We start from the raw sequence: 13,443 nt of genomic DNA, 5'->3' as shown, positions 1-13,443 counted from the left end.
CGCAAAAGGCTTCCAGAGCAACAAAGGGATTTCAGCAAGTTTAGGAAGTCATATGAGAAGTTCTGCTATATGAGCGACTATGTCCCAATAGACTTACAGTACTAGAGCTGGGTTTCTTGACCTCAGTACTATTGACATTTCAGGTCAGATAATTCTTTGTTGTATGTGGCACAGGGGTGAGGGGGTGGGGTGGAGTGTCCTGTGCTTTGTAGAATATTTAGCAGATGACACTAGATGCTGATAGCAACCCCTTTTTCCCACTTGTGCCAACCAAAAATGTCTCTAGACATTCATAAAGGAGCTCTGGAGGGCAAAATCACCTGCAGTTGAAAACAATTATATTATAGTTGTCTACAGTGAGAAAAGGTGCCTTGTAGAATTAATGGAAAGCTCAATTGGAGAAACATAAGACAGAACCATAGGGAGCAAAGTAATGCCATCTATAGCAGAAATATATACCATTTGGAAGCACTATTTTCATGCTACTGAGCTTTGGTGGAATTGGACTGTTGGAAAATAGGACATCAGGTGACCATGTGATCAGATCTACTCATCAAGAGATAGGTTTCATAAGACCTACCAAATCATAAACTTGGGTGTGCTTAACAGAAATCCATTGTTCAGTCAGAGTATTATACCCGGGATTTGGCCCAAGCACGGCCAGCGGGCACAAGTAATCTGAATAATCAAGTGGCATAGTCACCAATGCTCATCCCTTAGCTGACATTTATAGCCAGGTAATGAAGGAGGAAAAAAGCCAAGCTAAGCTCACAGGTGGCTCAGCTTGATAGACAAGTATAAACAATAATGATACAGCTGCTGTGTCATTTGCCTTCTTTGGGTGTTACTCAAAGTCACCTGCGAAAAAGAAAGCCTTCCAATGAGTGGAGCTGTGGTAAATAAACCTGGTTATACACTTTGTGTGAAAAGATAAATTACTCTTAAAACAAAATGGGTCTGGGTGGTGGCTCATGCCTGTAATTCCATCACTTTGGGAAGCCAAGGCAGGAGGATCACTTGAGACCTGGAATTCAAGATCAGCCTGATTAACATAGCAAGACCCCATCTCTAACAAAAAATTTAAAAATTAGCCAAGTGTGGTGATGCAAACCTGCAGTCCTAACTACTCGGGAGGCCAAGCGCGGGGGGTGGGGGGCGGGGGGGTGGTAGCTTGAGCCCAGGAGCTTGAGGCTGCAACAGTTGTGATTGTGCCACTGCACTCCAGGCCGGGCCACAGAGCAAGACCCTGTCTTAAAAAAAAGAATTTAAAAAAGAATACAATGTAAAAATATATGTATGGATAGCTGTGAATGAATTGGCTGGATGCTCTGGGTCCTGGAAATGAAATGACTAGAAGATGAGGGACAAAGAGGTCTGAGGAAGAGAGTAAATGAACCTGCTGAAGGTTTGTATGGCATGTTAACACCCAGTAATGAGCATCCAGCATGGAAGAGGCTTGGAGTAACCAATAGGCAGACACAAAGATCCCCAGTGCTACACTAATGGGCTTAGGAATGAAGTAGCCATGGAGACAGGGATGGAGGCTATGCATGAGCCTGACAGCATGACCTCCCACTTACCAAGGCTGACATAATTACTGCCTCTGCCAAATGTTCTACCTTCCAGCAACAAAAATTAACTGACTCCCCTATGGAGCACAATCCCATCAGAATACCAATCATTTGTCTCTACTCTGGAATAGACGGACATCCATTTTGACTAGTTTTATCACTCTCCTGGGGTTTATAGACTATTTGATCTACTGACCCAGAATGCCATAACATTGCATTGGACCAATGGACTCAATTTATAGAAAAGGAGACATAACAGTGGACCTATAACCAGGGAATCTACTTGTCCTATTTCATGTGGCACCACCCAGAATCTGTCAGCTTGCAAATGACAGCCATCCTCAGGATACAATATACATTCTAGATGCATTTTAAAAAATGATACAGTGCTTGTGTCCCTAAGGTCACAAGGGACACACCTGAGAATTATGGGATGGAAGTAGAGGTGGCCTCACTTACCATCTTTCCCAATGTCCCATGTGGGGAATCTGTGCTTCCTATGTCTACAAAATTAGACTTTGTGGGGTCTAGTTCTGGTTTCCAGAAGGGCAATCCTTCCACCAGGTGCACAATAAGGGTCCTATTAAACTGTAAATTACAGCTGTCTTTTTATCACTTCAGGCTTCTTAAGGAGTCACCAACTAGGTGTGAACAATTGACTCTAGTCATTAGGAGCAGGACTGACTGCTGTTACACAATCACATCAGGCCAGCATACACTCAGCACCCAGGTGACCAGATGAGATGTTTATTGATTTATTCCCTGCTCAACCTTAATAGTAAACAGCAAGGGCAGAAGCCACAGACTGTTAACGGTATGATGCTCAGGGGCCTGCAATTCATCATGAAAGAATCTGCATCATCTCAACAGATAAGCCATATACACAAGTACAAGTGTTAGTAAGATGACCACCTTTTCTCAGTTTGCCATGGCTTTCCTAGATTTAGCACTAAAAATCTCACATCCTGAGAAATTCTGTAGTCCCAGTCCCAGTGCTGATTTGCCCAGCACTGTCCCCATTTTAAAAGTAAAAGTCCCAAGTCTCAGGGAATCTTTCAGTCCTGGAAAAACTTGGAGAGATGATCACCCTAGGTGTTAATCTAGGAGAAGGAAACCTCGCATGGGTCGAAGAATAGGGAGATGATGAGTAACAGTTGCAGTTTTGAGACCAGCAAGCATTGACAAGGGCTGTAGTTTGATTCACTGAACACCTTCTTGTAAGTTTCCTTAGGAAAAAGAGTAATTGCAACCCTTGGACATGCCCAGATGTAGTGAGTGTACTAAACTTACCTGCATCCAAGTAATACGGGAGGTGAACTATAACAAAAGCCCAAGTACTTTGCCCATAGTTCCGCTTCAAGATTAAGAAATCACTCCCTTGGCTGACAGGTCACAGCTTAGGCCTTGCTCAGAAATGACCCTCAGACAAAAGGATCAGTTTTATCCTCTCTCCAGGGCAAACATACATTAAATTTCTGTTTCTTGAAAGAGATACAACAGTCCAGTCTTCTTGTCTCTTTTTCGTATAAATCTGTACAACTATCTCAGCTTCAGAGCTCCCCACAAGATTGGCTGAGTTCTCTGTTGCAACTGCTGTGTATCCAATTCCTCTCTCTTCTGATATTGCTTCCCTCACTCACCTATAAGGGTGGTTTCAAAGAACACTTTCTAATAAAATTCCTGTATGTGTTTTTCATCTTAAAGTCAGTTTTCAGAGAACGTACTCTAACACAATTTTTTTTTAGTGAGCTTTTTTTCTGGACACATTATGTGAAATTCTAATCTTTCATCTTCATCTCCATCCCCGTGCTCCTTACCTCTGTTCTCTGTTTGGTTTTTCTTAGCAACTGTCACCATCTATAATTCTATATACTTTACAGATGTATCTTATTGTCTGTGTAAATTTTAACCTTACAGATACATACATACACAGGTACAAATACTAGAAATTAAGCTATATGAAGACATGTCTCTAACTATTTTGTTTACTGCTGAAACTCTCATTCCTGACATATAACAGGAGAACATTGTTAGGTAAACAGATTCCTAAAATTCCAGAACTAAAATTTCATATTTGAAATCATTTGGGAAGGAGAATTATGCAATTTTAATACAGAGTAAAGAGCTCTTTAATACTATACATCTATTGATCTTCCACCATTCACCAATGATTTCAACAAACAAAATTTTATTTTATGTACTACCAGCTTAGAACCCACAAATCGAAGAGAAGAACTAGAGAGAATGGCCACTGGAAAGTGTACTGTCTGGTTGATGAGGAAGGACAAACCAATTGCAGCAGATTCCTCTAGAGAGATCTCAGAAGTGAAGAATCGCCCAGGCTGGGCCTGGTGGCTCACACCTATAATAACAGCAGCTTGGGAGGCCAAGGTAGGAGGATCCCAGGAGTTTGAGACAAGCCTGGGCAATACAGTGAGACACTGTCTCTACAAAAAATTAAAAAATTAGGCAGAGTGCGGTGGCTCACGCCAATAATCCCAGCACTTTAGGAGGCTGAGGTGGGTAGATTGCTTGAGCTCAGGTGTTTGAGAACAGACTGGGCAATATGGCAAAACCCCATCTCTACCAGACATACAAAAAAATTAGCCAGGCATGGTGGTGCACACCTGTGGTTCCACCTACTTGGGAGGCTGAGGTGGGAGGATCACTGGAGCCTGGGAAGTCAAGGCTGCAGCGAGTTATGATTGTGTCACTGAGCCTGGGTGACAGAGCAATACCTTTTCTCACACACACACACAAAACCTAAAAAATTAAAAATTAGCCAAGTGTAGTGGCATGTGCCTATAGTCCAAGCTACTTGGGAGGCTGGGGTGGGAGGATCACTTGAACCCAGGAGGCTGAGGCTGTAACTGAGCTGTGATTGTGCCAGCACTATGGCCTGGGTGACAGTGCAAGGCCCTGTCTCAAAAAAAAAAAAAGAAAAGAAAAGAAAATATAAAAGATCAGCCAATGGATGTTAGTAGATGTGAAGTGTAATGGTAGGTTCTTTCTTAATGAATGAGTACTATGCAAAAAAAGTCATCTGTGGAAGAGCAAAATATCCCTAGTGAGGAAAAGAAGAATGAGTAAAAACTAAAATGGGACTCCTAGTTTGGAAACAGTAAAAGCCCACCTATAATAGAGACTGTTATGAGAAGCACAGGCATAACTCATTTTATTGTGCTTCACTTATTGTGCTTTGCCAATATGGGAGTTTTTTTTTTTTAAACAAATTAAAGGTTTTTGTCATCCCTGCTTTGAGCAAGTCTATCAGCATCATTTTTTCAACAGCATGTACTCACTTTGTGTCTGTGTATCATATTTTGGTAACTCTCTCAACATTTCATACTTACAATTATTGTTATATCTATTATAGTGGTATGTGATCTTTGGTATTACTATAGTAATAGCTTTGGGGTACCATGAACCGTGTCCATATAAGACAACAAACGTAATGCACGTGTGTGTTCTGACTGCTCCACCAACTGGCCGTTCCCCTCTCTCTCCCTCTCCTTCGGCATTCCTAGTCCTTGACACAAAACAATATTAAAATTAGGTCAATTAATAACCCTACAATGGCCTGTAGGTGTTCAAGTGAAAGGAAGAGTCACATGCCTCTCACTTTAAATCAAAATCTGGAAATCATTAAGCTTAGTGAAGAAGGCAGGTCAAAAGATGAAATGATAAGCTGAAAGCTAGGCCTCTTGGAACAGTTAGCCAAGTTGTGAATATAAAGGAAAAGTTTTGAAATAAATTGAAAGTGCCACTCCAGTGAACACACAACTGATAAGGAAGTGAAACAGGCTTATTGCTGATATGGAGAAAGTTTGAGTGGCCATGGATAGAAGATCAAACCAAACACAACATTCCCTTAAGACAAAGCCTAATCTAGAGTAAGGCTCTAACTCTCTTCAATTCTATGAAGGCTGAAAAAGGTGAGGGAGCTGCAGAAGAAAACTTGGAAGCTAGCAGAGGTTGGTTCATGAGATTTAAGAAATAAGCCGTTTCCAGAAGATAAAAGTGCAAAGCAAAACAGCAAGTGCTGATACAGAAATTGTGGCAAATTATCCAGAAGATCTAGCTAAGATCATTGATGAAGATGGCTACACTAAATGCAGATTTTCAATGTCATTAAGTAGTCATATTACAAGAAGCTGCTACTTAGGACTTTCAAAGCTAGAGAGGGAAGTTAATATCCGGCTTCAGAGCTTTGAAGGACAGGCTGACACTCTTTTTAGGGGCTAATGCAGCTGGTGACTTTAAGTTGAAGCCAATGCTCATTTAATATTCCAAAAATCCTAGGGTCCTTAAAACTGATACTGCTATGCCTGTGCTCTATAAAAGGAAAAACAAAGCCTGGATGACAGCACATTTGTTTGTAGCCTGGTTTACTAAATATTTTAAGCCCACTATTGAGACTTACTGCTCAAAATAAAAGATTCCTTTTGAAATATTGAAATTGACAATGCACATGGTAACTCAGAGCTCTGATGATATACAAAAAGATTACTATTTATATACTACTATATAAATACTCCTAAGAAGTTATATAACAAGGACAACAAAAAGTAGTAACTATTTTCTTGTTAGGCTTTATGTAAAAATCAAGTTTGTGTTGTTTTCCAAGTTATCGATATTCCTATACTTTAATTTTAAAAAGCATTGAAACCATGTTCAATGGCCAATGAAACTGCACCTCTTGATGTTTAATATATTGTGTTTATCTGTAAACATTTATTTTGTTAATATTTACACAGTGATTTATAAAAGATTATAAATTGCTGAAGGCTCAGAGGATTGTTAGCATTTTTAGCAATTTTTTTTTGTTAAGGTATGCACATTGCTTTTTTAGACATAGTGCTATTGCACACTTAATAGACTACAGTATAGTATAAACATAACTTTCATATGGCCTGGGAAACTAAAACATTTGTGTGATCACTTTACTGTGATATTCACTTTATTGCGGTGGTCTGGAACAGAATCTGCAGTATCCTTGAGGTCTGCCTGTGATTGGGAAATATATTTGGATAGTTAGATAGTGCTAACTATATTATTGAGTACATGGTATACTCATGTACTCAGTAATAACATATGTTACAGGAGTAACACAGGAGGAAGTAGTAAATATAGAATCATTTGTTTTTTCCAGCCAGAAAGGAGTAATAATTAAACTTGCCTTTGAGGGAATTTAGCCTGGCACAATCAGACCGATTGGACTGGGATAGAGTGGAGCCTAGAGTAAGGAAACCTAAGTGAGAAGCTGTTGCAACAATCAGGGCTGAAATTGCTGAGAAATATGATTATGGGAGTTAGTAATAGAAATGTGTTAAAAAGCAATATTTAAAAAATCTTAAAAGAGACAGAATTTGAGACAGGAAAAGGCACCCTGGGAAACAGTTGTGACTCTTATCCAATAATCATATATAAAATTCTATCCTAATTCATAAAAAAAATGTAGAAAGGTAGAAATCAACTCCAGTGAAAAAAATACATATTTGTGTTACCTATTAGTACATAAGAGCTGTTTAATGTCGGCAATGTAAACTTGTTGCACCATCTGAATGTACTAACTTGAAAGAGTAAGGTTTGCTTTATTCCCTCAAGATCAAAAGATTGCTCTTAGGAAGCCCCAAAAGGCATGAACTCTCTGGAAGAAATACCAGGCTTGGAGCTCCCTGAAGTGAACATTTGAGTACCATTAGCAAAGGAGAGATGGTTTGCCTCAAGTTTCATGGGAATATACAAGGATAAAGGTCATTGCTAAGGCAGCCACAACTCAAACCACCTAGGGATAGAATGCCTGAAATCAACACCTCCTATAAGATTGGAAACAAAATAAAGAGTAACACTGATCACAGCCTGTTTTAGCAATTTCCAGCATTAGCTGAGCCATTGAGACATCCCTAAGATGTAGCAACCTCAAGTCATTGAAGTCAGCCACAGGTAACATCCCCACGAGCAATTCAGCCTGATGACCGTAGAAACGCAGGTGATACTGGCAAAAGAGACATCTCCAAAAACATAGATTGAAATCTGGTTATTAAAAGCAGGTAGCAAATAATTGCATGTCACCTCTAGCTATATGTTTAATCATCGATGTAAAATAGTGATTACTCACACTCTTTAAAGGCTAATGTTGCTTTCTGAAGATTCCACAGAGATCCTAACCAAAAATAGCAACAGAAAATTTATTCTCATCCTCCATACTTGTGGTATTTCAGTGACTATTGGAGGTTAAGTGTGGTTCAATCTCTGTATTTGTCCTCAAATCAATTTTACTGTGATGCAATAAAGAAACAATATTCTTAAACGTCATTCTCAATGATTATTCTAAAAGACCACTGCACTCCGACACAATCTCTTGCTTTTTGTGTGTGTGCATGGGCTTGTGCATTCACGTTTTTGTGTGTGTCTGTGTGTGCAAGTGTGTGTACACAGGGCAACCATCTCTCCTAGCTGGAACATACATTAAGTTGGTGCAAAAGTAATTGCGGTTTTTGTAATTACTTTTAAAATGACCAAAAGCACAATTACTTTTGCACTGACCTTACATACATGTGTGTATGTCTGTGTGTGTGTGTATGCATGTATAAAACTCTAACATGATGTTGGTGTTTTGGCTAGCTTCACATTTCTTGTTTTCAAGAACAAACAAAATTTACGGTCACGGCATCTAATTTAGCTCTTTTTTTTTTTTCTGTTGTCATCTTCTGTCAGTTTTCCCTTACTGTAGAACAAACAGGGCTTAACAATTGAAAAGGAGGATGCTGCTATTACTTTTAAGACTGAGGAAACAAATGTGTGACTGTTGGACTAATAGCTACAATCGTATATACTGACACTATTTAAAACTAAAATTTGGCTTTTTGTTGATTTTTTTGAGTCACTCCAAAATTTTAGAAAAGAAATCTTAAGTATACTGTCACTAAGCACAGGAAAGAAAGGGCCTCCAGCCTCTATCAGTTTGTCAGCAAGAAGTAATTTTGAACATTTACTGTAACTAGTACTGTGCCATATACCATGTAGACCATTCAAGCTAGTAAGATATTATCACCACGCTAGCGGAGTTTACTATTTTGATTTTCCTCATTTCTTTACGTACAGAAAGCTATATGACTAAGTGAAGCAATATGAACTAATAGCTGTATTAAGCCCAGCTCATTAATGATGCTGTGTCCGAGGCACCCAGGGGAGAAGGCTGAGAAATGAGTCTTGCTTTCCTCTCCAGCTCTCCCGCTCTCCCTCTCTGTAACACAGACATACCTAGAGTTTTATGTCAAGAATATTTTAATCACTGATGAAAAAATAACCTGATAATCTCATCAAGTTGATGAACATTACTGGTTACAACAGAAAAGTGGAAGTTCATCGTTTTATACAGTGCAGAAAATGTATACTCCTACTCCTGAAAGAGTTGGTCAGTTTTAGTTAGTAATCCCATTAGGGAGCCTTAGTAAAACATGTATGTTCCTAAAAGCAGGGTACGTCTCTGCCAAAAAGCTATGAGGTACATTTATGCTTGTATGCAAATTATATGATGTAGCCTGTCAGTTCGTTTCTGCCATAGAACATGCAAGAATTCTGTTTATTCAGGGTGCTATTATATTCAATTTCTATTAAAAAAAGCACTAGGCAAAAAGAGATTAAATGTGCTAAGTGTTGCTTTCAGAGTGGACTTTGTGTTCACAGGTGAGCATTAGGCCGTGCAAATCTCCTTCCTTTGGGACAGGCCCTTTGCATTGTAAAAGCAATACCACATGATTTGCACAAATCCTTGCCTATCCACCACTGCACATCTTTATACTATCATAATATGGCTTTGGAAGAACGGAACCCAGGAAGTTTTGACTATGTTTATGTATCTTCAGCCTAATATCTTTAATGTGGAAAAAGTAAACAAAGCAGGACTATGTATTTAATCTGGCAGCCTATTTTCTTGTTGCATGAATATGTAAAAACTCACCTGTTCAAATTTGCACATGATCCTACAAGAAGAGCACCACTGACAGGTTGGTGGATTGACTGTATTCTAGCATTTTCTGGTTAAGCACATTCACAAATCCCAAAATGCACACTGAAAGATGTGCCACAGGCAACCGACTCTGTTTATAAGGAAAATATTGATTGACTATCTACCAAGCACTTTATGCTTCATATAAATAAAAAATTGTGCAACATAATCTCTGCCCTGAATCCTGAAGATTTTCAAGAAGTGCATGGTATCTGTCGGGGTAGTTGAAAGCTATGGAACTTATTTAGGTGTAATTACTGTTTTTAGTTTGTAGGAAAAACCAAATTACCTGCTGTTTCAAAGAACATTGGTTTTTATTCCCTTGGTACCAAATCAGTAAGAGTCCCTCCAGCACAGCAGCTGTTGCTTAATGGCCCTAAAGAGTTAATGCACTGCCTAAATTGAACATAGTTCAGTGTCTACACCAAGTGGGCCCTCAATTAGTGTTGATGGATTGACTTTCTCACAGGTGGCAAAAGCTCAATTTATAGAGATGGATCCTATGACACTAAAATCAATAATTTAAGAAAACTGTGTTGAATTCTATATTTGTAGCAATACAACATGTACAAATATAAAAACTATATGTATTTGTATCCATTGTTAAAAAAAAGATTTTTTTTGTTCCCTGACAGATGCTAATAGATGCTCAATAGCTTTAAGTAATAATCTAAGCATAGGCAGACCATAAAAGTTGGATAACTTACATGTATATATTCTGATTGTGATATAGGAGTGATTATAAAGAAATTGAAGAGCCAAATATCTGAAGATAAGATGTAAGCATCGCTGATTAGTAATAACTTTTAATCACAATAATAAAAATTGCCCAGTAGTGAGAAACATTCTATTTGAATTGCTTATTGTAGATCATCTCTAGTGTATAGATTTTGACAACTTTCTACATTATTTTATACTATAAAGCAGATAAGCCCGTTTTCAAAGATGTGCCTGAAGCAGTCATTTAATTTGAAAGCATAATGAACTTCCTCTCTAGCCTCCATCAGGGTGGTATGGTTTTACCACCTGATCAGGTGACAGATGAGAAAGCATCTCCTTAGTCAAAGCAGAATCTTAGAGCATTAGGGAATGGACTGCTAGGTACTTCAGCAGAGCATTACTCTTGCATCCTATGTCCAAACCACAGCTGTGCTCAACATTTGAAAAGTTTGAACATATAAACTGACAAGTATCTACCACCACAAGATGGGAAGTGGAATTAGTTCAGAGAGCAAGGAGTCAGCCAAAAGATCAAAAGAACTGGAGAAAAAGCTTCAGGAGGATGCTGAGCGAGATGCAAGAACCGTAAAGCTGCTACTATTAGGTAATTTCTTTTCCCTTTTGCTTTCAAAAACCTGACTTTTTTTTCAATTGTGATACATTTACTTTTCTCAGACTTTAATTTCGAGTGTATTATCATATGGGAAATTTATTATAAAAATGTGTTTGGAAACTTAAGGAAAATTTATCTGTACTCCATCAATATTTAATAATTTTTCTGTTTAGTATTTTATTACGTTTTTGTTAAGCAAGGAGGCAAATATTTATCAACTAATTTCTCTGTCAGTAATATGATTTACTATTATTAAAATAAAAATCAGATACATTTATTATTTTATTGCACCCTAATCATTTTCTGAATGTCAGCTTTTTAACACTGAAATCAATCCTTTAGTTACAAGTTATAAAGAGTTATATTATTTTGTTTAAACAGAAATAGGTTGAATTGTTTGGCGTTGAAGTTAATGTTTGTTATTTACTTGTATAGTTAAAAATCAATTAGTCAAGTTAGAGAACAATGATAAGGTACTTTAAATTATATCAACAATATTACTTAGGCTCCTGAATACTGCCTGCAATATTGCCTGTACACTTGAAAAATACTCTACCTAAATCCTTTTAGAGCATTTATATATTCATTCAGGTCAGGATTTCTGTCTCTTTTATTTTTTTTTCCTTCTTTCAAAACTCAGCACTGTTTTACCTTGACTATAAATTCAATAAATGTTCAATTAATTGAAAGAATAAAAATAATCCATATGCAGATTTTTTCTATAAAGCATAAAACATTTTACATGAAGCATAAAACCTTTTACATGCAGTTTCACTGAAACAGAAATATGTTTTTGAAATAAAAATGATGACCTATATAAAGAATACAAAGCAAGCACTTACTTCTGATTCAGTTATGAGTTGTACTTTCTCCCTGATTTTGGTTATACACAAAAGGACTTCATCTTATTTCAGAATCATGCATATTTCACATAACAAATTGCCTCATATTTTAAGTATTTAAACACTTAAATACTTAATATTAAATGAATTAAATACTTAAACTTATTTAAGTATTCCTTCGTTGTGTCTAATTTGCTCCCAGTGGCAAGAGTGTTTCAGAAGCCAACTGTGGGATTCCCAGCACTTGCTCCTTAAAGGAAAGGAAACATCCTTGCCCCTTACACACAGGTTCTGTGCCTGCACACAGGCCCACAGCACTTGTCAGTAACTACCCAGAGGTTGGTGACTTTGAAAGATGTGGGTTAAGTGTTAATGACACCAGGAAATATATGCTTCCTAACACACCATAGAATTCTGTTAGTTTCTGAGCAAGAGTGAAAGTAATATGGACACAGGAAAAGCAAATGAAAAGTAAAAGGGAAAAGACAAGCATTCTTACAAATGCATTTTTATATTCCTTTTGTACTAAGATCAATGACATAAGAATGGTGATAAAACGTATTAAAAATCTCCATGTTTAAATAACATTTCAATAGATGTGTGTTCTCAATATACCATTTATCTACTTTTTTACATATTCTCTTATTTTGTAAAAATACAAATGGAAAGCCAAAACAATGAAAGCGCTAATACCACAATTTAAACTAAGACAAAAACTATTAAACATGCCAAAAGCAATGACTCTTGAGATAAGCATATCAGAGCTGCCAGTCAACTAGAGATTCAGTTGTGATGGAAAAGAACAAGGTAGAAAGGTGGTTTCTAGGGGCTAGGGTGGTTGGGGGGAACAAGGGGAAAGGGAATTGTTGGTCACAGGACACAAAATTACAGTTAAATCGGAAGAATAAATTTCAAGAGATCTACTGTTCAGCAAGGTGACTATAGTTAATGATGATATATTGTATTCTTGAAAAATGTAAAGAGAGCAGGTGTTATGTGCACTTATAACTGTGAAGTAATACATTTGTTAATTAGCCAGATTTAACCATTCTACAGTGTATTTTTACTTCAACATATCGTGTTGGACACAACACAAGCATGCAATGTTATTTGTCAATTTAAAAAAATAAATTAAAAATGTTCAAAAAGAGTATATATAGATGAATGAAAATACATCACTGCAAATTGAGTCAAAAAGGTACAATGTAATGATTGACAAAAGAAAGTTTTTTTAAAATTTGGAACTGAAAATCAATGGACTACTGATATATACAGGGTTCCAGAATTAGTAAATTTTACAACTCCACAGAGCCATTGACTGGGACCCAACTTATTGTATGCAATGCTATCAAATGAAAAATAAGTCAGATGAATTATTTTTAGACCTAAGTGTTGGTTAGATCAAGAAGAAAGAGCAATATTTGTACCAGAAGTATAAAAGAATCATTAGTGGGACTATTACATGTTTTACTTTCCCAAGGTGTTTACAATTTTATACATACAATTTCATCATTAGTAAGTAAAATACTTGGATTTATTTGGTCCCAACACTATGTGCACTAAACTCCTTTGTCACATTTTATTTATACAAAATAAATGAAATTCTCTTAAGTTGTTCCTATTTCAATTATATTACAAACATCTGGTTAAGTTTCCCTTTTGGAGTCCATCTGAATTCTACAT

General features: G+C 37.2%; 2 protein-coding genes across 2 annotated transcripts in view; one reads left to right on the top strand and one right to left on the bottom strand.

Annotated features, from left to right (window-relative positions):
- Window positions 1-13,443, bottom strand: part of CD36 (CD36 molecule (CD36 blood group)) — a 190,822-nt gene that overhangs the window by 154,030 nt on the left and 23,349 nt on the right. The window lies entirely within an intron of this gene.
- GNAT3 (G protein subunit alpha transducin 3) overlaps window positions 10,654-13,443 on the top strand; it is a 53,632-nt gene continuing 50,842 nt past the window's right edge. The window contains exon 1 of the mRNA XM_003822747.6: window positions 10,654-10,909. Coding sequence (XP_003822795.1) covers window positions 10,792-10,909 — 118 coding nt within the window. The 5' untranslated portion in view covers window positions 10,654-10,791. The remainder of the gene's footprint in view (window positions 10,910-13,443) is intronic.

Source organism: Pan paniscus, chromosome 6, assembly GCF_029289425.2.
Source record: "Pan paniscus chromosome 6, NHGRI_mPanPan1-v2.0_pri, whole genome shotgun sequence".
In the NCBI taxonomy this organism is placed as follows: domain Eukaryota; kingdom Metazoa; phylum Chordata; class Mammalia; order Primates; family Hominidae; genus Pan; species Pan paniscus.
Note: the sequence above shows the minus strand (reverse complement) of the source record. Positions and strands in the feature narration are given on the sequence as shown.